At 47.8% G+C, this 23,332-nt stretch overlaps 1 protein-coding gene and 1 long non-coding RNA gene across 4 annotated transcripts; one reads left to right on the forward strand and one right to left on the reverse strand.

Moving 5' to 3' along the window:
* Positions 1 to 10,573: 10,573 nt before the first annotated feature.
* Positions 10,574 to 15,890, reverse strand: CITED1 (Cbp/p300 interacting transactivator with Glu/Asp rich carboxy-terminal domain 1). Of its 3 annotated transcripts, XM_058536180.1 has the most exons (4): positions 15,261 to 15,457; positions 14,059 to 14,179; positions 11,731 to 11,855; positions 10,574 to 11,176 (listed from the first exon to the last, which is right to left on the reverse strand). In XM_058536180.1, the coding sequence occupies exons 2-4, from the start codon at positions 14,069 to 14,071 to the stop codon at positions 10,649 to 10,651; spliced, it is 666 nt and encodes a 221-aa protein (XP_058392163.1). In that variant the 5' UTR covers positions 14,072 to 14,179; positions 15,261 to 15,457; the 3' UTR covers positions 10,574 to 10,648. The 3 variants fall into 3 exon arrangements, with proteins under 3 accessions (XP_058392163.1, XP_058392165.1, XP_058392164.1); XM_058536182.1 differs by lacking the exons at positions 14,059 to 14,179; positions 15,261 to 15,457 and adding an exon at positions 15,779 to 15,890; XM_058536181.1 differs by lacking the exon at positions 14,059 to 14,179.
* A 255-nt stretch (positions 15,891 to 16,145) lies between these two features.
* LOC131401133 (uncharacterized) lies at positions 16,146 to 19,249 on the forward strand. Its single transcript, XR_009217549.1, has 3 exons — positions 16,146 to 16,711; positions 17,342 to 17,460; positions 17,774 to 19,249. It is a non-coding gene; the product is annotated as an uncharacterized LOC131401133 (long non-coding RNA).
* The last annotated feature ends 4,083 nt before the right edge of the window (positions 19,250 to 23,332 follow it).

A 23,332-nucleotide genomic window follows, 5' to 3' on the forward strand; every position in this document is an offset into this window, starting at 1 on the left:
ATTTTATGCATGAGGAAATCAAAGCTCAGAGAGATTAGGCAACTCACCCGAACTGCTGCTAGCGCCTGGTGGAGCTGAGTTAGAAGCCAGTCTAATTCCAGGGCTGTTCTGTGCCTTTAACAGTATAGCCTCCCATGACCTGTTTTTCATTTCTATAATTATGTTATTTCACGGATGTTATATACATGGATTCATGCAGCATGTATCCTTTAGAGATTGGCTGTTTTTCACTCAGCATAATTTCCTTGTTGTTCATTCCTTCTTATTGCTGAATAGTATTCCATGGTATGGATATGCCTCCCTTTGTTTAACCCATGGAAGCACATCTGGGTGGTTTCCAGTTTGGAACTCTTAGAAATAAAGCTGCTAGGAACATTTGTGTACAGGTTTTTGTGTGGACACAAGTTTTCATTTCTCTGAGGCAAATGCCCAAGAGTGCAGTCGCTGGGTTGTATGGTAAGTGCATCTTCACTTTGATGAAAACTGCCATATTCTATGCCACAGTGGCTGTACCATTTTACATTCCCAGCAATGTGTGAGGGATCCAGTTTCTCTACATCCTTGTCAGCATCTGGTGTTGTCACTATTTTTTATTTTAGCCATTCTGATAGGTGTGTAGTGATATCTCTTTGTAGTTTTAATTTGCATTTCCCTAACAACTAGTGATGTTGACCACCTTTTCATGTGCTTATTTGCCATCTGTATATCCTCTTCAGTGAAATGTCTGTGCATGTCTTTTGCCCATTTTCTAATTGGATTCTTTGGTTTTTTACTGTTGAGTCTGGAGAATTCTTTACATAGGCTGGGTTTGAGAGTGCTTTATGTATTCTAGATACTAGTCCTTTGTCCGATATGTGCTTTGAAAGTATGTTTTTCCAGTCTATAGTTTGTCTTTTCATCCTCTTCACATAGGCGTTCATAGAGCAAAAGTTTTTAATTTTGGCAAGGTTGAATTTATCAATTTTTCCTTTTATGGATTGTGCTTTTGGTGTCCAGTCTAAGAATTCTTCACATAGCCCTCAAAATCTTGTGGATTTTCTTCTATCTTTTTCTAAAAGTTTTGTAGTTTGTTTTAAAATTAAATCAATTATCATTTTGAGTTAATTTTAGTACATTTTGTGAGGTTTAGGTTGTGGTTCCTTTTTTTTTTTGGCCTAGGGATGTCCAATTGCTCCAGCAGCATTCTTTGAGAAAGGCTATCCCTCCTTCTTTAAATTGCTTTTGCACCTTTGTTAAAAATCCTTTGGTTGTATTTGTTTGAGTCTATTTCTGGGTTGTCTATTCTGTTCCTCTGATCTATGTGTCTCTTCTTCCACCAGTATCACACTGTCTTAATTACTGTAGCTGTATAGTAAGACTTAACATTGATTAGAGTGATTCTTCCCACTTGATTCTTCTTTAACAAACTGTTTTAGCCAATCTAGTTCCTTTTCCTTTCCATATAAATTTTGGAATAAGCATGACTATGTCTACAAAAAAACCTTGCTGAGATTTTGATAGAAATTGCAAAATTTATAGATCATTAGATCTATAGATCATTTTAGGTGTTCTTTGATTTTTTTCATCAGCATTTTGTATTTTCAGCATACAGATCCTGACCAGGTTTTATACATAAGTATATATATATATTTAGTGATTGTAAATGATATCATGTTTTAAATTTCAGTTTCCATGTGTTCATCGCTAGCACATAAAAATGTGATTGCTTTTTGTGTGTTGATCTTGTATCCTTTGATCATGCTGAACTTACTTATTAGTTCTAGGAGTGCTTTTCTAGATTGCTTGGGATTTTCTATGTAGACAACCATGCCATCTGCAAATAAGGAAAGTTTTCTTTCTTTCTGATTTGTATGCTTTTTATTTCTTTTTCTTGCCTTACTGTAGCGGCTAGGACTTGCAGTGCTGTGTTGAATAAGAATGATGAATGTATAACCTTGTCTTGTTCCCCATCTTACTTTCTCCACTAAGTATGATGATAGCTGTAGGTTTTTTTTGAGATGCTCTTTATGAGGTTGAGAAAATTCCCCTCTATTCCTAGTGTACTCAGAGTTTTTTTTTTTTTTTAATCATGATTTGGTATTGGATATTGTCAAATACTTTTTCTGCATTAACTGATATGATGATATGTTTTTTCATACGTTTTTTCTTCTTTAGTCTGTTGATATGGTAAATTATGTTGATGGAGTTTTGAATGTTGAACCAACCCTGCATACCTGGAATAAATCCCAGTTGGTCATGGTGTATTATCCTCTTTATGTATTATTGGATTGGATTTGCTAAATTTTTGTTCAGAATTTTTGCATCTAAGTTCAGGAGAGATATTGGTCTGTAGTTTTCTTCTCTTGTGTGTTGTCTTTGTCTGGTTTCAGTATCAGGGTAATACTTAGGAAATGTTTCCTCCCCTTATTCCGTGGAAGACATTGTATAAAATCGGTGTTATTTCTTCTTTGAATATTTCATAAAATTCTCCAGTGAAAAAAAATCTGATCCTGGAGATTTCTTTTCTGGGAGCTCTTTAATGATACAAACGCAATTTATTTAATGGTTATAAGCCTATTCAAATTATCTATTTCATCTTGGTAGGGTTCTGGTTGTTTGTGGGTTTTGAGGAATTGGTTCATTTCTAAGTTGACTTTATGAGTGTAAAGTTGTTTCTGGTATTTTCTTATTGTCCCTTTAATAGCTGCAGAATCACTAGTATTTCCCCTGTTTTATTTCTGATATTGGTAATTTGTGTTTTCTCTCTTTTTATTTGTGTCATTCTTGCTAGAGGTTTGTCAATTTTATTGAATTTTTTCCTGAAGAACCAGCTTTCTGTTTCATTGATTTTATCCATTGTTTTCTTGTTTTCAATTTTATTGATTTCTACTCCTATCTTTATTACTTCCTTCTTTCTGCTTGGTTTGGGTTTATTTTGCTCTTCTTTTTCTTGGTCCTTGAGGTAGGAATTTAGATAATTGGTTTGAGACCTTTCTTCTTTTTCTAATGTAAGCATTTAGTGCTATCAATTTCCCTGCTTTAGCTGCATCTCACAAATTTTGATATGTCTTATTTTCATTTTCATTCAGTTCTATATATATATATATATATATATATATATATATATATATATATATATATAGTGAGGAAGATCGGCCCTGAGCTAACATCCATGCTAATCCTCCTCTTTTTGCTGAGGAAGACCGGCTCTGAGTTAACATCTATTACCAATCCTCCTCCTTTTTTTTTTTTCCCCAAAGCCCCAGTGGATAGTTGTATGTCATAGTTGCACATCCTTCTAGTTGCTGTATGTGGGACGCGGCCTCAGCATGGCCGGAGAAGCGGTACGTCGGTGCACGCCCGGGATCCGAACCCAGGCCGGCCAGTAGCGGAGTGCGTGCACTTAACTGCTAAGCCACAGGGCGAGCCCAGTTCAATATATTTTTAAAAAATTTCCTTTGAGACTTCCTTTTTGACCCATGGATTATTTAGAAGTATGTTGTTTACTTTCCAGGTGTTTGGAGATTTCCCTGTTATCTTTATGTTATTGATTTCTGGTTTGATTCCATTATAGCCAGAGAACATACTCTGTCTGATTTCAGTTCTTTTACATTTATTAAGGTTTGTTTTATGACCCAAGATATGGCCTATCTTAGTCAATGTTCCATGAGTACTTGAAAAGAATATGTATTCTTCTGTTGTTGGGTGAAGTGTTCTATAAATGTCAATTAGATCCTTTTGGTTGATGGTGTTGTGAGTTCTTCTACATCCTTGCTGAATTTGTCTACTTGTTCTATCAATTGCTGGGAGAGGGTCTCGAACTCTGTCTATTTTGCCTTTCAGCTTTCTCAGTTTTTGTGTCACGTATTTTGATGCTCTGTTGTTGGTGCATCCACATTTAGGACTACGACGTCTTCCTGATACTTTTAACAGTATGTAATGTCCCTCTTTGTCCCTAGTAATTTTCTTTGCTCTGAAACCTACTTTATCTGATATTAATACAGCCCCTTTTGCTTTTTTAATATTAATGTTTACATGCTATATCTTTTTTCCATCCTTTACTTTTAACCTCTTATGCTGCTATGTTTAAAGTGAGTTTCTTGGGGCCGGCCCTGTGGCGTAGTGGTTAAGTGCGTGCGCTCTGCACTGACGCACCGCTTGTCAGGCCATGCCGTGGCAGCGTCCCACATAAAGTGGAGGAGGATGGGCACGGATGTTAGCTCAGGGCCAGTCTTCCTCAGCAAAAAGAGGAGGATTGGCATGGATGTTAGCTCAGGGCTGATCTTCCTCACACACACACACAAAAAACAAACAAAATAAAGTGAGTTTCTTGGAGACAACATATAGTTGGGTTGTGTTTTTCTAATCTACTCTGCTTATTTCTTTTTTAAATTGGTATATTTAGTACATTTACATTTAAGGTAAATATTGATATGTCAGGGCTTAAGTCTGCCATTTTATTATTTGTTTTCTGTTTCTCATTCTTTTGTTTATTTTTGCTTCCATTCCTGTGAGTTACTTGATCATATTTTAGAGTTCCATTTGAATTTATTTATAATGATTCTGAGTATTGTTTGCTTTGTATAGCCTTCTTGATGCTTTCTCTAGGTGGTATCATATGCATACATAGTGTATCACAGTTTACTGGTGTTCAAGTGAGTTCAGATTCACTAAATTCTATTGGCCTCTTCAAGTTCACTGTTTCTATCCTCTGGACTCTATTAATGAGTCCATCCAATGAGGTTTTTATTTCAGTTATTTTTCTTTCATTCTATAATTTAAATTCAGTTCTTTTTTATAACTTCTATTTCCTTGCTGAGATTTTCAATTTTTTATTTATTTCAAGTGAATTTGTTGTTGAACTTCTATGATGACTGCTTTAAAACCCTTGTCAGGTATTCCAACATCTGATTCATCTTGGTATTGGTGTCAATTGATTGTCTTTTCTCATTCAAATTGTGCTTTTCCTGGCTTTTGTCACGATGAGTGATTTTTGATTGTATCCTGGACATTTTGATTATGATGTTAGGAGACTCTTAATCCCATTTCAATCCTCTATTTTAGCAGGCAGTCACTCTGTTTAGGTTTAGCATGTGCGTTCTGGTCTACTTCTGTGGGTTATAGTTCCAATGACAGTTTAGTTTTCCAAGCCCTTGCAATGCTATTTTGGTTTCTTCATTCTTCTCTTGTCCCTGGGGCTCCTGTTCAGTCCTTTCTGGTGCTGTCTGCAGGGGCAGAAGGCACTTCCCTGAGCTGCTGGTTTTTGCTGGGCCATCTTCTGGAGGAGGAAGTTGCTGAAGCCACTGTGCATGGGTTTACTTACACCACTGTGTGGACAGCAGGGAGATATGGGGCTTTGCTACTGCTACCACTGCAAGCAAATCAGGCTGCCTGCTGGTGTCCCAGTTCTGGAGTGGGGACGGAGACAGCCCAGGGCTTTGCTGCTGCAAGCAGATTGGACCGTGTGTGTGTGTGTGTGTGTGTGTGTGTGTGTGTGTGTGTTTATGACCATTGGTGGTTTGAGGTTGCAGGCCTCTTTGGCACCCAGTCTAGGGGTGTACGAGAGATAAAAAGAAAACTGAGGAAACTCACCGCATTGTCATTCCTCAAGTCCTGAAGGTCCTAGCCAGTCCACCTTCTTCTTTCCTGCTTTCAGAGTCCTTTCATCGTCTGTTGAATAATTTCTAGGGTATATAGTTGTATTTGTAGGAAAGGAGCAGGGAAAAATGAGTCTACATTACCTTGTGCTGGAACCAGAAGTCCCCTAGTATAGTGTTAAAACCATTTTAATTTCTTTTTCTATGTTTCATTTTGATATTATTTGTTGATATTATTTGCCCATTTTTATACTGGGCTGATGGTCTTTGATGTATTGATTTGGAAGCGTTGTTTTCATATTCACTATGAGTTGCACATATTTTCCCCAGCTTATTGTTTACTTTTTGATTTTGACTTTTTTATGGTATTCTTTTTGCCATGCAGTTTTTTTTATGGAGTTAAATATATCGATCTCTTCCACAGCTTCTGAGTTTTGTGTCATTCTTGGAAAGGCCTCCTTATTTCAAGATTTTCTTTTGAAATCCCCTCATATTTTCTTCTAGTACTTTTATGGTTTCATTTTTTATTTTTACATCTTTGGTCCATCTGGAATTCATTTTGGTGTAAAGTGTGAGGTAGTGTATCCAGTTGTCCCAAAGCATTTATGGAATTATCCGTCATTTCCTCTCTGCTTTGAAATGCTAATTTCTTTTTTATTTTTTTGTGAGGAAGATCAACCCTGAGCTAACATCCATGCCAATCCTCCTCTTTTTGCTGAGGAAGACTGGCCCTGGGCTAACACCCCTGCCCATCTTCCTCCACTTTATATGGGACGCTGCCACAGCATGGCCTGACAAGCGGTGCATCGGTGTGCGCCTGGGATCCGAACCCGAGCTGCCAGAAGCAGAGTGCGCGCACTTAACCACTACGCCACGGGGCCAGCCCCTGAAATGCTAATTTTTAAAGAAATTGTGGTAAAAATCACGTAACATAAAAATATTATCTTGAAGGCCGGCCCCGTGGCTTAGCGGTTAAGTGTGTGTGCTCCACTGCTGGCGACCCGGGTTTGGATCCCGGGCGCGCACCGACGCACCGCTTCTCCGGCCATGCTGAGGCCGTGTCCCACATACAGCAACTAGAAAGATGTGCAGCTATGACATACAACTATCTACTGGGGCTTTGGGGGGAAAAATAAATAAAATTATAAAAAAATAATACTATCTTGATCATTTTTAAGTGTACATTTCAGTAGTGTTAAGTTATTCCCATTGTTGTGCAACAGATTTCTAGGACTTATCTTGCAAAAGTGAAACACTATACTCATCAAATGACAACTCTCCATTGAAATGTTACCTTTTCATCATAGACTAATTTCTTGTCTTAGTTACTTCTTGCCTGGACCACTATAACAGCTTTCTAGCATCACCATAGTTCCAATCTTTCATGCACCCTATAGCCTGACTCATTTTCCTCATGTAAGCTCTGCCCACAATACTCCTTTATTCAAAACCTTCAGAAGCCCTCCCTGATATTGCAACTGAAATTAAGCCCCCATTACAGTCTTTCACAGCAGCTGCACCTTTTCTTCCTGTCACTTCTTATGATTTGTAATTTTAATTATCTGCGTGATTATTTGACTATTGTCTATCTCCTTGCTAAACTTCAAGCTTCATGAGAGCAAGGGCAACATGCTCACTGCATACTCCCAGTGCTTACAGTGCCCCTGGTACAGAGTAGACTCTCAGTCCATGTTTGTGGAATGATAGGTTCCCCTTTGCCTGTGGAATAAAGTAGAAACAACAGCAAGATCTGATTTGACCTTATCTTTTCTCAGCCCTCAGCCCTTCAAGGAAGTCAAGCTGCTTGACTTTCTGCCCTTCCCTGGAAAAGCCACAGGCTTTCTGACACTTGGCTCTGGTTTATACCATGCTCTGATTTTATCTTTTTATTTGTGCTAGAATTGCTCCCTGTGCCTGAAGGCCATGCCCTCCTCTCAGTCCCCTGCCAGTATTGCTTCCTTACGGAAATCCAATTCATCCTTCAAGACTATGGCTGTCTCTGCCACTGGACTGTGAGTTCCTCGAGAGCAGGAACAGAGCCCCCATAATTTGTCACTAGAGAGCAGAACAGCTCCTGGTTTCTAGGAGGCACTCTTGGTTACACATTTCCATCTGCTCCCAGGCTGCAAACTCCTTGTGGATAGGCAGTGTTCCTTACCTATGTGCTTCTGGGAACCATGCTTCCTAGCCCCCAGGACCTATCCCAGGGCGAGACTTAGAGTTGGTTGCAGGAATCTTCTGGTAACCTAATAAATGTGTCTGGTTGTATTGTGAGAGGCCTGAACATGAAATGGTGGGGCAGGGGCAGAGGCTTCCCTGCCTTGCCCCCATTGTGCCCAGTGACCTTCCCTCACTCCTGCCCTTTGACAATTAGAGCCCCCCCCCCCCCAAGCAGAGCCCTGGCTCTCCCTGGAGGATGCTCTCTGCCTCCCTCTCCTTCCAAGCCCTCTGGAGAGGAGGCTACTTCGTTTGCCACACTTCTGGCACCCTGCACCAGGAGGCGGGATTGCCATGCCCAAGTTCCTGTTCTCACTCCTCATTCAGAAGCACCTTCTCTACGGATGCCCAGGCCATTCCCTGCCACCACCTGCTTCCCAGCTGCACCCCTGTCACCTCCATGATTCCAAGAGAGCCCCTCCCCCTCACAGAGGCACTGGTCCCTGGCTTGGGCTTCCCCCTACCCCAAGGCTGCTGGCATCCTGGGGGCTCCAGAGCTTGCAGAGGTCAGGAGTGGCAAGCTGGGGACCAGGTGCCAAATCCAGCCAGGTACCAAAACCTGTTTTGTTTGGCCAGAATTGTGTTTTGTGAAGGTCCCAGTAGGGGAAGGACCCCAAACCCTCCAGCCTTTTAGGGTCTAGGCTTCTTCCACATCCTGCCATTCTGCTTTAGACTCCACTCCTGGGCCTACCCCGGCTCTGTGTCGCTAGGGCTGTCCAGACTCTGAAATCCACCTGCCAAGCACAGCTTCGCTCCTTCCCCTTCCTGCCTCCACAATCCTGTTCTGTTCTTCTCCGTACACAGACCTCCAGGACTTCGAGCCCTCCCTGTTCTCCTCACCTCTCCCAGGCTTCTGTTCTTCCCTCTTTGTTTTCCTACCCCTGCCTCACCAGCCCCCTCAGAAACCCATGTCTCCCTGTTTGCAGTGTTAGATGAATCTAACCATCCACCTTCCATGGGATATTCCTAAAAATCAAAGTTAGTTAATTCTTTGCTTCCCTACAAATTTTCAGACGTTCTTCACAAGCCACAGGGCTGGTAGTACTAAGGATAAAGGCATGCTCCCCACCTGGCCTTGAAGGCCCTGTGTGCTCTGCCTCTTGCAAACTTCTTCCATGTTATCTCCTTCCATACTGCTGCACGCCAAGACGTCTGTTCTTTAGCCACCTGAGCCCCTTTCATGAACCTGCATCTGTGTACCAGCTTTTCCATCTCACTCATTCTTTCCTTGGCCGACTCTAGTCTTATTTTAAAACCCAATTGTTTCTATGGGTAGACATGTCTTTGTGTAAAGGCATAGAGCAAGGCCAGCAAGGATACACCGCAAATGGATAAACAGTTGCTACCTCTGTGGAGAGCGAGAGGTGATCAGGATTGAGGGAGAGAGTTGGTCAAAGGGTACTTTAGTCTTTTATCTATAAAGTCTGTACTTTTCACAAGGAGAGTGTGTCATGTATTTATTACTTGTGAGATATAAAAACAAACAAATGAGCCAGTTTAATACCAGGAAGCCTTCCTGACTTCCCAGGCAGATGGAGCTGTTTCTTTTACTGGGATCAAATAGCACCTTCCCCCTGTGTCATAGGAAATACCGTGTTTTATTGTAATTTGTTGGTGCCTTTCTCCTTCTGGATGGGGAACTCCCTCACAGGTACAAACTTTATCTAATTCGTGTTCCCAGTGCCTAGCAGAGTGCCTGGCCCAGAGCAGGTGTACAGGGAGTGCTGAATCCAATGCATTGCCTCTGCCAGGGGCTCCTTCCAAAGCGCTTGCTATGGGCCAGGCCTGATGCTAGGCCTGAGAAGCTGATTACTTTTCACAACGTCCAAGGAAGAATGTCTCTAGGAGTCTGAAATGTGGGTAGAGGAGTCTCCAGGCCCTTGGGTTGTGTCAACATGAGGATGAGGCTGGATTGGGGGCCCTCTCAAGGCCAAGAGCCAGTTCAGTGCTACTGTCTTGTCACTCAGCATGCTTCTGAAGCTACTGCCTCCTCAGCAGTTAATCTAAGGGCAAAGGCTATATCCCTAAATGTTGAACTTGTCAAGCCCAGCCCTGATCTGCATCTCTAAGGTGGAGAGGCCAGCCCACAGAACAGGCTGTCCCCCATACAGGGTGGGCCAGGGAGGACAGAGTTAGGGGACACAGACCAACTCAGAGCTTCTCAGGCTTGGAGGAAGGGGTTGAGTAATTGTCTGAGGGACTTGAAGAAGGCACCTAGAATCTCAGTTCAATGGTGGTAGTCTGTAGCTTTTGCAATTTTTCAGAGAAATCTGAGCTCCCAGGTCACAGGACCCTTGTTAGGTCCTTTCTATTACCCATAGGCAAAAGGGCAAAGGCATGGCCTTAATGAGTCAATTGGATTGGGGCTACAGAGTGGGTGGGGGTGGCTTTTAGCACGGGTGAAGTGTGTGCCACATGGCCAGGGCAACCCTTTAGACTTAGAAGTGCATGTGGCGAGGAGGCTGCAGAAGAGTCTGGATCAGTCTTTCTTCTGGGAATGCCCCCAACCAGCCTGTGTTCGACCTGGAATAGGACAGTGTTCCTGGGGTCTTAAGACAATGTGGCTAGGAACTTGGGCTTCTGAAGAGATAACAGCAGTGGCAGTGGTAGCAGGAATTTGGTGAGCAGCCCCTTCCAGCCCCCCACTTCCTCCCACCACATCCAGCTCCCTCTCAGCTATCCACCCACAACCCCACCATGGGCCTCAGAACTGCTAAAAGGATGTCAGACCATGCTATACATCTTCAGACGTCAATGAAGAACATCTGCAGTCAGCCCATCTCTGTAAGTAACTTTTATTTTTATTTACAACAGAATTGGTGGCTTTATTCCTCCATCTTTAGGGACTGTTGGCATCAGCAGCCAGATGGAAAGTCCGCAGTGAAGTCAAACTCATTCTGCCCCAGCCACAGCTCCGGAAGCTCATTCGCTCGGTCCAGTCCCAGTTCTACCACCAGCGACATCAGCACCTCTTCATCCACTGGGTCCGAATCAATGATAGCAGGGCTCTGGGCACCGGTAGAAGGAGAGAGTGACCCCGCCCCTCCCACCTGAGCCCCAAAGCCCCAGTTTTGCAGGGGCCCTGCCTCCCCGGGTTGGCCCGGAGTGGCGGCGGACATCCCATGATACTGGCTATTAAGTTTCTGCAGCTGCATACTGGCCAGCAGGTGAGGGGCAGGGTGCAGGTTGAAGGGTGGGGGTTTAGTGGGAGGGGTGGCGGTAGGAGAGCCTATTGGAGATGGAGATCCCGAGGAACTAGTGGGAGCCCCACTGGCCTTGGTTCCATTCGAGGCTACCCCGGGGTAGTGCAGAATGGCCACTGCTTTGCGATCTTTCATCCCCAGGTTAGAGTAGGCCAGGGAGCTCATCTCTTGGTTGGCATCCTAGAAGACAGAGAAAGGCACAGCATAGTACCCCTGCTCTTAGCTTGTCCCTCCCATTCATCAGACCCAGAAAGCTCTTACATGCTCTTCATTTGGGGCTAATGGTGGGGAAGTAATAAAAAGGCCCCTGGAAACTTAGTCTCCCAGCTCGAGTATCTTTTGCTGCCATGGCTCTGAACCCTGAGCTCAGACCTGCCATCCTAAGTGGGCTCACTGCTTTCACCTCCCTCCCCCTGATCCTCCCTTCTCCTCACCATCCTAAAAAGGGCATCTCCTTGTCCCTCTTCTCAGCCTTACTTTAATCTTTTCAATGGAGTGGTCTTGTTCCAAGTCTGCTTCTCGTCCCCTTCCCTGCCATCTTTCAACATCCCTAGTGGGTTCGATTTGACCACATTTAGGCAGAAGCTATTCTCATTCTCCCCAGAGAAAGCCCTGCTGTCTCCTCTCTGCTAAAGGACACCAGATACCACCCAGAGGAATGCCTGCCACATGGCCCCAGACCAGTTTGTCTATCCATGCTTTAGTGTCTCCATCTGTAAAATGGCAAAAGTTACCTCCTTCACAGGTGAGGTGCCACCTTTGACATCAAGTGCAGGTCTCGACATAGTTGGCATTTCAGAGCCTTGGCAGAAGTTGGATAAATTGGTGGGAGGTGATGCTGGCAGCTGGAGCTGTTGTGCTGTATGTGAGGGAGAAGAGGTAATAAGGCAAAGGCTTCATTGACCAAGAAAGCCCTAGCGAAGCCCGAAGCAGGGCAACTCGAAAGCTATAAGGCAAGGACCATGAGAGGGTTAGACTCAAGACCAGACACCACCTGAGCAGAGGGAGGAGCTCAAGCTGGAACTTTTGCCAGAGGCAAGAAAGGTGCTTGATTTAGCCAGGTGCTGCCCAGGCAGCCAGCTACCCACATCACCAGGAGGGGACACACGTGACTGCTTCCTCATGCAAGTGATTTCAGAGCCCAAGTGGAAGGGGGTGGCACTGTTCCTGATTCTGAGAGCAGGTATGTCCCTGAATAAGTAACACACTGTCTCAATGGACCACTGGCATCTGGGCTGGAGAACGGGGGCTCCACTGGGACTGGTAGAAAGCGGGAAGGAGTCAGGGCAAGGAAGACCTAGAAAGCTAGAGGCTGCAGCCCAGCGAAGGAATAAGTCCCCAAAGCAAGTGTCATGGGGCTCTAAAGCCCCGCCTTGGGCGTGAGTGTGAGAGAAGCTGATCAGGGTGGTCTGGGGGCTCTGAGGCAGCCAGAGAGCAGCTAGGAATGTCTCAATTTCCTCCATGCCTCAAGCCCCCTCCAAGACAGCCCTGGCAGTACTGGGCTTTCCCAGGACACCTGCTGAACCCAGCCACACCCATTTGTAGAGACAGGTGGGAATAATTCTTCCTGGAGGGAAATTGAGACACAGAAATCCAATGGCTTTCCCATCGGGTAGCAGTGGTTCTGGGAGCAGGATCCAGCACTCCTATGCCCACACGCCCCACCTGACCACTGGCCAAGTCATCATACCTGGAATGATTCAAATGGCTCCCGAAGAAACGATTCCCCAGCTCAAGTGCCAAAGGATAAGGGGAAGAGGGGAAAAGAATCCCTCCAAACCAGAAAATAAGAAATCTCTGAAAACTCTCAAGTTATTTTCCTAGAAGCTTGTTTTTGTTTTTTAAAAGTCCTATATAGTCTAGCCTTCATGATGAATAAGAGATGTAGAATTTCATATTTAAAAATGTCTCTTGGCCCAAAGAATCTTCAGGACCTTAAAAAGAGTCTCTAATCTTTCCAACAAGGCTAGAATTCTCCCCAACACCTCCCTCCCCCCCGGGTGGTCTTTAAGAATCTGCCCAGACACTTCTAGAAAGTGGCCACTTACTACCTATCTTTATTATCTTTGCACTACTTACTTGTAGGGGAAGGAGGCAAGAAAAATAGAGAAAGGAATAATGGGGGTAAAAAAAGAAAACATGAGAAAAAAAATCAATTGCTGGGTTCGCCACGACAGCTTGATTGGAGCCCTGTTTCTTCTCTGAGAATATTTCAAGCCAGTGATCACAAGACAAGGAGTCTAATCCAAGTCGTCTTCAAGAACCTAGCACCTTCAGTATCAAGCAATTTTCGTCTCCTAAGAAAAATTCCTGGGGGTCCCTGCCTATCTTTTCCTGTTCCTTATCCAGCCTTTCCTCTTTATGCGGCAAGGCACCCTACTGTACAAAAGAAAAAACAGCAGCAGCGACCACAATAACAAAAAGAAACAGAAAGAAGAGGGAAAAAAGAAATCGAGAAAACGAGGAAAAAGTATCTCTGTTCTGATATCAGTTCTTGAGGAAGACCATTTTATCATGTCTCCCCCTTCAGGCTGGGAGCTCCCCTAGGCGGGACCCTGTTTCCATTCAGACTTGTCGCCTCCCATCAGCGCCACTCCCCACCCGCCCTGACCCCTGGCCTGGGTCTGTGCTCCGTAGGCGCTCAGTAAGTGCTGTTAAATCTGTCTGAAGAGGCAATCGCATTTCGATCGGAATCCTTGCCCCTGCTTCCCCGATTTTCTGTCCCCACTCCGCCACCCAGCCCATTCAAAGGCAAAACTTGGCGGCGCAGAAATGTCCCAGCCTGCTCTCCAAGCCGCGAGCTGACCACTGCGAAACGGCTGCGAGAGGCGGCTGGGCAACCTAGAGCAACAAGTGCCTCCTCGGCCGCTGGTGTCTCGCGGGCCCTGGCAATCAGTTCCCGGTCCCGCCACCCGGCCTTCACTTCAGACCTTCCCGTGGGCCGGCAGCCCCCTCCCGCCTAGATGGGGGTGGGGAGGGGAGAGGAAGAAGAGAGAAGGGAGAGGCAGGTGGGGGCCGCGTCTTTGACCTGTTGGGGGACCAAAAGTTAAAATGGCACCAACCGGATGGCTCCATCTCGATTGCTATTTTCTCACTCAGAAGGAGAAATTTAAAAATCCAAAGAGTACTGCGGCTTGGTTTGGACGCGCTCTAACCAGACCAGTCAGTTTCGCCACCTGAAAACTAAAGGCCCGTTGTTTGTGGACAGCTAGACTGCCCTCCTCGCCGCATCCCAGGTGGAGCCGCCGGAGCTGGGGGCGGCCGGGAGCATCCCTGCACGGTGGGCGCGAGCACCCAGACCACCGGGGCCCCGAGCGTCCGTTCCCGCAAGTGCTGCATCAAGAACCGATCGTAGAGACGGGATGAGCAGGCGGGGAGGGGCACGGGGTCTCGGCCTCCGCCGCGAGTTTGGGGCCCAGCGGTGTTTCCGCGCGCGAGGGCGCACTCCGGCGCCGGCGGCGGCCACTCCCGCGCCTCACCAACACTTACTGAGCGCCCGCTGAGCACACGACGGGGCCGCAGGCTGAGCCTACCCCCAGCCAAGCCGCCTGTGGTCAGTGCTATAACCCCGCCAAGAGAAGAGAGAGGCTCGGAGAGGTTCCGTAACTTGCCCAAGATCACAGCGCTAGAAAGTGGCGGAGCCGGGATTCGCAGCCAGGTCTGTCTGACTCCAAGTCCAGCGCTCCGCGAGGCAGGGACTCCGCGCGCTGCCCTGCCCCGCCGCCCTTGTTTATAGGGAGAGGAGTGTGTGCGTGGGTGTGCGTGGGCGTGTAGGCTTGCGAGTGCGGGAGAGCAAAGGTCGACTGGGTAGTAGAGACAAGTTGCCCAAATTCGCTAACTTCCATCCCGCAATTCCGCTGAACTCGGCCCGAAAAACCTGTCGCCTCCAGCCCCCGAAGGAAACCTGAGCTTTGTGCAGCCCCGGAGCCGGAGCGTCCAGATGCGGTCCGGGCGATTAGCAAAGTCGGTGGAAGCCAAGCTGGAGAAAGCGCGGGCGCGGGGAGAAAAGGTGCTGCCGTCTCCCCGGGAGAAGCGGGCGCCTGGCCCAGCTGGCCAGCAGGCGGGCGCGCTGGCGAGCGAACCGGCTCGCTGGCGGGCGGGCGGGCGGCGGCCCCGCTGCCCCTAGCAGAGCAGCTTCCAAACAGAAAACAAGTCCCCTAGGGGCCCCCGGCCCGCCTGGCCGCCGCCCGCTCCCCACGCCCGCTCTACTGGAGTCCCCGGCCCCGCCGCCCAGCCCAGCACCCTGCTCGGCGGCCCGGCTTACCTCCGCGAAGCCGCCTGCCCTGGAGAGAGGGAAGCGCGGAGCCCGGTGAGCCGCGGGTGAAGCGGCGGAGCCCCCAGCCCCTGGCACGCACGCCGCCACCGCCGCCGCGAGCCGGTCGCGCTCAGTGCCACCCGACCCCGGGGCGCCTGGGAAAAGCCCGCACCGCCGCGCCGCGCCGCCGCCGCACCGCGCCGTGCCGCGCCAAGCAGCCTCGGCCCGCGCCCGTGCCCGCCCGTCCGCAGCTTCGGCGCTTGACTCCGGGGCGGTGGCGGGCACCGCGCTCCCTTCCCGGCGCGGTGGACCCGGCTCTCAAGCCCCCATTGCTGCCCGGAGAGCCTTGACGCACACGCACACGGCAGCAGGCTGGCCTCGGCTAGGAATCCCAGGAAGGACAGACCCTTTTCCCCCTTTTTCTCTCTCCCCCGATTTTCCACGTCTTTATAACCGGCTTAGGGCATTATTAGCACATGTCCTGGCTCGTGGGCGAGTTGGTGGCAAAATCTGAACTGGATACTCACTGAGGGCCAGAGCGGGTGCTGTGCCTTCCTCAGCCCTCTTGCTCCTCGCCAGGGACGACCCCTAGGCGGCGGGCTGCGGGCGGGCAGCCGGGCGGAGCGAGCCTCCTCTCGGCAGCTCAGCGGTGCCCCTTCTGCAGCTGTGCCGCCGGGAACATTTTATAGCGGCGGCTGGCGTGTGTGGCCCTTTAAAGGCGCTCGAGCTGGTGCAGTCACCGCGGATCGTGTGAAAGCGAAGGGCCGGCTGGGGAACGGAGTCCGAGCGGCCCCGCGGGTCCGGCAGCGCCGGGGACCAGCCACGGCTCCCGGGGTGGGGCTGGCGGGCCCAGGCCGTGGGCTCCCCGAGCCCTGACCCCCGGCCGACGCCTGGCGCTTCTAAAGCTGGCGGGGGCCGGGGCCCAGGACACGGTCTCTCCCTATCACCCTGCATGGACTTGCCCAATAAATTCCACTTAGTAATTGCGCTGAGGCGAGGGAGAGCTGTTAGTGTCTGTTTTCTGACCTAAATCTAGCGGGTGGCCAGAGCGGGCTTCAGGGGGTTGTGGGGAGAGCTATGGGCTCAGGGAATGACCCGGAGGAGGAGGACGCACACGGGACGGGGCCCGCGGGGCAGGATTTGGGTTTTCTGCCGGGCTTTCTCTGAGCCTGTCTGCCCGCTTTGGGCTGCACCATCTCCCTTGTTGAAAGGCCGAGACTGGGGGTTCATTTCCCCTTAAAGTCGCCGGATTCGGGGCAGAGCCTCATGGAGGGCCTATCCGTCAGCGGTGGCTTCCCTCGAGGGCCTGAGCCGGGGTTGGGTTCGAGGGATTCTCTTTGGTGGTCATCCAGGGCGGAAGGAGGCTGGCGGGTTGCGACGCTGCGATATGCTGCCCTCCCGGACCGTGGGGCCAGGTGCAGCTCACGAGGCACGCCGAAAAGCCAAGAACAGGCAGCATGGTACGAAGAGCTTGCTCCGGGGCTCACGGGGATTCCTCCTGCCTTCCCACGATGCCAGGTTATTTTATTGTGATTATATAATCATTCCCATCTAGCAAGAACAACATTTTGCATCTGGAGCACATCTTTCTCGGGTTGGCATATTATCGTACAAATCTTTATGGGAAAGAGGTCCATTTCTTCTCCTTCATCTCAGTTCCTGTTCCTTGTGGCCAAGAAGCTCCCATCTCACCTCTTACAGAAAGGCCACCAGGATTACCCCTCTACCAAACTCCCTTTTTTGGCCCCTTTCAGCAAGAACTACTCAGTTTACACTGTTTATAAAACATGCTCTTAAAAAAACAGTCCTGATGTTAAGGAAAAATGGGGGAGGGAATGTCATGAAGTCATTTTCACTATGTATGTGTTCTGTCTTCCTAATTGGATTTGAAGACATAAAAGTCTTTTTTTCCTCTCTCTTTCTTTCTTTCTCTCTTTCTTTCTTTCTCTTTCTTTCTCTTTCTCTCTCTCTCCCTCCCTCTCTCTCTCTCTCTCCCCCTCTCTCCCTCCCTCCCTCCCTCCCTTCCTCTCTCTCTCTCTCTCTCTTTCTTTCGTATCTCTAAGTACCCTCCATTTGCTCTTTGAACAAAGTTCTGTTTGTTGATGGGCTGACCTGCTTACTGACATAAAGATGGGGAGCAAACGGAGGGATGGATCAAGGCCCTTCCTGGACACCTGGAGGAAGCTGTGGCGAATGCTCTGGACGCCAGGTAAACCCATTCCCCAGCCCCAAAAGCTGCCTTGAGCATCTCCGTTCCTTCCCCTCACCCTACCCCAACACAAACCCCAGGAACAACCACACCGCACACACCATCGCTGCACTTTCTCACTTTGCCCAAAGCTCGTGAGTCGTGCCCTGTTTCCCTCTGATAAAAGGCAGGATCTGTCGGGACCCTAAAACCCCACAGAGTTTGCATGTGAAATACACCCTCGAGCCATTTTGGTGTTTGCGGGAGGTGAGCGACCCTAGGCTTTCAAACTGTGTGCTGCTAATTTGGACCTCCGACCTTCCCTCCCTTTCAGCACCCTCCCAGGAGCCCGTCTGGAAACGGCAGCAACGTCTCCGCTGCAAGCTCCGGATCCAGGAGGTGGCGGATCCGCCTTCCATCTATTGGATGGCTCCCAGGCCAATTGTTAGAAAGAGGCATATGTTCATCTCGGCTTCTGGAGTGTCTCCGGAGCAGTTGCTCCACAGCCAGCCCCCTCCCCCAGTCGGACCACTGAAGGGCAGAAAAAGGAGCGCCCTCCGCCACATTTCTCTGTGCCCACATAGCAGAAAGGGTCTCCTTACTAGGGACTTCCTGTCATCTCCGCTGTCCACCTTCTGGGGAGCAGGAAAAAGAGGGGCTTCAAGCACTCAGTTTTGGAGCACAAAAGCCACCCCTTTCCTGTTGGGGGAGATGAGAGAGGAGGTTAGTTGCAGAGGCAGAGAGAGAGCAAAGGAGACATTTGCATTTCTCTGCAAATATGCCCTGGATCACTGACTTCCCAGTTGGCTCCAGTCGAGCTCAGAGCTCTCCACTGAACTCTTATCTCCAACTTGGTAACTAGACCAGGACCTTGTGAAGCAAGAAGGGAACAGGGGTGGGCACCCAGCAAGAACCTTCTGTGCGCCAGCATTGGGCCTGGCATGTTCCAATCCATCATCTCATTTAATTCCCACGACAGCCCTGTGAGGTAGGGTTTATCAAAGGTGAAACGGAGTCCCGGAGATTTGCCCAAGTTCACACAGCCAGAAGGCCTGGTGTTTGAATCTGGGTCAGGCTGACTGCAGTCCTTACTCTTACCCCTACACCTCCCTGCCTGGGAGGGTAAGGAGGCCGTCTACACAGATGGTCAAGAATCCGGGTTCAGGGGTCAGTCCACCTGTATTTAAATCCCTACTTTGCCATTTACTAGCTGTATGATCTTAGGCCAAGTGGCTTCACTCTTTGGGCCTCAGTTTTCCCATCTGTTAAATGGGGATAATAATGGTAGCAACTCTGTGGGGTTGTTGCAAGGATGGAAGGAAAAGCTTAGCCTGGTTGGTACCTGCTGTGTAGTAAGTGGTCAGCAAACGCTGTGATTGTGCCTTCTGGTTCTTTTCTTTTTGCCTCCTAGCCCTGCCCCCAGCTCGCACACTTCAGGTTCAATAATACTTGCTGACTGATTAATTTAAAAACCGGGCTGAGAGAGGATGAAGGAGATTTATAAACTCAGGAAGGGGAGGGAGAGGAAAATGCACATTTGTTCTCAAAACCTCACCCTCCGGAACCAAGGGCTGTCTGAGCCATGTGACAGGAGTAAATTAGGGACCAATAAAAGATGATCACTTTTTAGAGGAGATCCCATAAACATGCTGAGTGGTCTCCAGAAACATACTCAATATGTGTGTAGAAAAGTTAAAAAGCACAAGTCTTTGTTCAAGAATGTTTGGAGCAGAATTGTTTATAATAGTGAAAAATGGAAAGCAATCTATGTGTCCAGGGTAAGGGAGTGTCCCTTGGTACCTTGACACTAAAAAAAAAAAAAAAAAAAAAAAAAAAATCCTGATTTCAAAACCTCTTTTATTCATGGGGAAATGTTTGCAACAAAATATTAAATAAAAAAATGCTAGGTACAAAGTTGCATAAATATGATGCCAAGTTGCAAAGGGCACAAAGAGTAGAAAATTAAATACTCACTATGTTTCCAGCCCTGTATGAATATGGGTAATGAAGCAATGGTCAGGAAAACACCAAATCAACAACAGTGTCAGTAGAGTGGCAGGATTAGGAGTGGTTTTTTTCTCTTTTCTCCATGTTATGCAATATGATTATATTATTGTTATCATTAAATATAAGTTTGTAGTTAATGAACTGCATAAACAGTATGCTCCCACTTTTGTTAAAATTATATGTGCATAAAAAAATATTGGAAGTAAATACACCAAAATTGTTAACAGTGATTACAATTGAGTAGTGGGATTATGGGCGATATTTTTCTTTTCCTTTATTTTTCTGCAATATGATTATATTCTTACAATTAAAACAGATTCATAATTTGAAAAATGCATAATCAGTACGTTCCCACTTGTGTTAAAAGTATGTATGTAAATTGAAAAAAATGGGAAGAAAATATATTAAAATATTAACAGTTTTTATATTCAGTGGTAAAGGATTATGGGTAATTTCCCCTCTTTTCTTGATTTTTCTGTAATATGGTTTTTATTACTTTTATAATTAAAATAAAATGATACCTAAAAATGGCATATATAGCAGGATCCCACTTTTGTTAAAAATGTATATATATGTGCATAGAATAAATAATAGACTACTCCAAAATGTGGTTGTCTCTGGGTGGTGGGGTTATTTTTATTTTCTCCTTTATACATGATCTCTTCAGTTTCCAAATTTTTTAGTTATCGTGTATTATTTTTTAATCGTGAAAAATGTAAAAAGCAGTTCACTACTGAAGCATTTATGAAAAAAAAGGGCATGTCTGGGATATGCTTTAAAATATTCCAGTAGGGGGCCGGCCCCGTGGTGTAGTGGTTAAGTGGGTGCGCTCCGCTGCTGGCAGCCCGGGTTTCGGATCCCGGGCGCGCACTGATGCACCGCTTGTCAGGCCATGCCGTAGCGGCGTCCCATGTAAAGTGGAGGAAGATGGGCACAGATGTTAGGCGAGGGCCAGTCTTCCTCAGCAAAAAGAGGAGGATTGGCCTGGATGTTAGCTCAGGGCTGATCTTCCTCACACACACACACACACACACACACAAATATTCCAGTGGGGATGGGAGTAAAGTGGGTGGGGATATAGATGAAATAAAATGATAACTGTTGAAGATGGGTACATGGGCCTTCATTATAATGTGTACTTGTGTATATGTTTGAAAAGTTCCATAAATATATTTTAAAAAGCATTTTCACATACATTATCTTTTTAAATCTATGCTAACCCTGTGGGGCCGGGTATCTCCATTTTATAGAAACCTGGGCTTCAAAGAGGTGAAGTCAGTCGCCCCGGATCACACAGCTGGGAAGCGAGAGAGCAGGCTGACCTGGGCTCCTCACTCCACACCCAGGGCTCGTCACCACGTCCCAATTGCTTCTTCTTTTTCATAATTAAAAATAATTAGGGCCGGCCTCATGGCTGTGCGCTCCGCTACTGGCAGCCCGGGTTCCGACCCCGGGCGCGCACCGATGCACTGCTTCTCCGGCCATGCTGAGGCAGCGTCCCACATACAGCAACTAGAAGGATGTGCAACTATGACATACAGCTATCTACTGGGGCTTTGGGGGGAAAAAATAAATAAATAAAATTAAAAAAATAATAATAATTAATTAACATTTTGTCTGGTTATGTATGTCATAATTGTTCCCTGCACAGAATCTGAAAATAGCAGAAAAGCACCAGGAGAGAAACGTAATAACCCAACCGCATCATAGTTAACCCTTTGGTGTCTGGCCATGCAGACTTTATCTCGGCTGCCTCTCACTCCAGAGGCAATGGATGGGGCACACATCTCAGCAAGAGTGGTGAGTCATTCCTAATGGGCTAGTGAGTGATGCTGCAGCTGTTTGGGGGCCCGTTCATGTGTGGGGGCTCAGGAGATGGTGGGTCCTAGCCATCCTCCTCCCATTCTTCCTTGCTGCCCCCTTCAGATACTGCAGTCTGGACCACAGTTCTTTCCTAGATCCTTCCTTCCCCCTTACCATCGAAAGGAATAGAAGTCCATTTGGGGAATTCCGGATGGCCCTTCTCCTCCTACTCCATCTGGAGACCCTGCTCAGAAGCCACCTTGGGATCCTGTGAGTCTGCAACCACACTAAGTGTGGCTGTGCCTCCATTTCCCCATCTGGAAGATGCTAGTGAGAATAGCAGACTGGTCGGCCTCTGCCAGGGAGTGATGAGCTAACGTCTGTAGTGCTTTCCAGCCCCTCGGAGCAAGGTGCCGGAGCCTCCCCAGCTCCTTGCCTACCCCTGCCAGCCTGAGTGAGCGCCTGGGCCTGGCTGCCCCACAGAGGGAGTGGCCACATTCCTCTGCCCCAGGCCAGCGGGCTTGGACAGGCACTCGCTTCTGCTCCTGTGTTAAAAAAAAGGAGGAGGAGGATTGAAAAGAAGAGAAGACGAAGAAGAAGAGAGGGAACAAGAAACAGGGAGAACTTTGAGAAACAGAAACAGAAAACTGAGAAGAGAGCAGAGAGATAACAGGGCATCCTCGGGCACTCCAATCAGCTTTGTAGATTGTAGCCTTGGTTTCCTGTTTACACAAGGGGGTGGGGGAAGTTTTGGAAAGGGCTGAGAATTGGGTCCAGTTGAATTGATTCCCTACTTGATTTCCTGTTATTTATACATAACGGGAAAACCGCAGATATACAAACAGCTCTGGTCACCCAGCCTCTTGCACTCTTGGGGACTGTCTTCATGGCTCTGCCCACTCCAGCCTTTGGGGATGTCATTCTAGCGTATGCCCCTTCTCTGTGCTGCCTTCTAGAATTCAACTTCACAAGAACCCTAGGAAGTCAACACTATCATCCCCATCTTAGAGAGAAAGGCACTGAGGCACAGAGAGGTGCAATAACAAGCCCAAGATCACACAGCTAGTCAGCGGCAGAGCTGGGATTCACAGCCAGGTCTGACTCACTCCTAAGGCCAAACTCTCCCTACTAGGGTACCTGCTCCTCTGTTATCTGTGTCTATGCTTTTCTTTCTTCCAAAATGGATGCTCCACCACACCCATTGCAGTAAATGGCCAATGCATGCGGCCAGAATGTATCCGTGGCCCAGACTGAGGGAGAGACCTTGACGGGGAAGCGCGGTTTACAGGGGCTGTGGCAGGAATCTCCAGGGTGGAGGTGCAGGGTGGGAGAGGGCTGCAGCCTGGGAGTGGCAAAGATGACTCTGAAAAATATTACCCAAGGAAGGGCACAGTGTTCAAGGCAGGGAGGGAAAGAGGTGTTGGTGTAGGAGAGAAAGAGAAGCAGCCAGGCCGGCCAGGCCCTGCGCTGTTCGGGTGTCAGCAGTGAAGCTGGAGGCCTTGGGAAGGTGTGAGGCTTTGTGGGGGAAGAGAAACTCTGCTTTAAGCATGTTTAGTTTAAGCTGTTGGCAGAACATCCAAGTGGAAATAGCTTGCACACAGCCAGGAATATAGGACTGGAAAGAAAATGTGAGGTTGTGTCAAAAAGAGCAATGGGCAGGATGACTTTTGGCCAAACTGTGAGGAATGTTCTCCTGCCTCTCTTTGTCGGCACAGAGAGGGGCTTTCTCCTCAGGGCCCCGATGCTGGTTTTTCACCACAGCTCTCCTTTCCTCTCCCCACTTCGGCCCCTTCAGCCCAGCACAATCATGGACACACGCTTCAAATCCCTAAAGGGCAGTGTGAGGGGATCTCAGTCCATACATTTCCCTGTGCCAGGGAATGACAAGGGACTCATCTCACTTTGCTAAATACATTTTGGCTAGGCCTCAAGCATGCCAGGCCTTCCCTAGTTTCACCTGAGCTTCTAGAACATAAACCTTTGGGGTCTTGTTTGATTTCCCTTTTCTGCCACCCCTCGCTTAGGCCAGTGCAGTGTGTCTCGGCTTACTTCATCCTTAAAAAGGTGAGCCCATTTTAGTCTA

Source organism: Diceros bicornis, chromosome X (assembly GCF_020826845.1).
Source record: "Diceros bicornis minor isolate mBicDic1 chromosome X, mDicBic1.mat.cur, whole genome shotgun sequence".
NCBI lineage: Eukaryota > Metazoa > Chordata > Mammalia > Perissodactyla > Rhinocerotidae > Diceros > Diceros bicornis.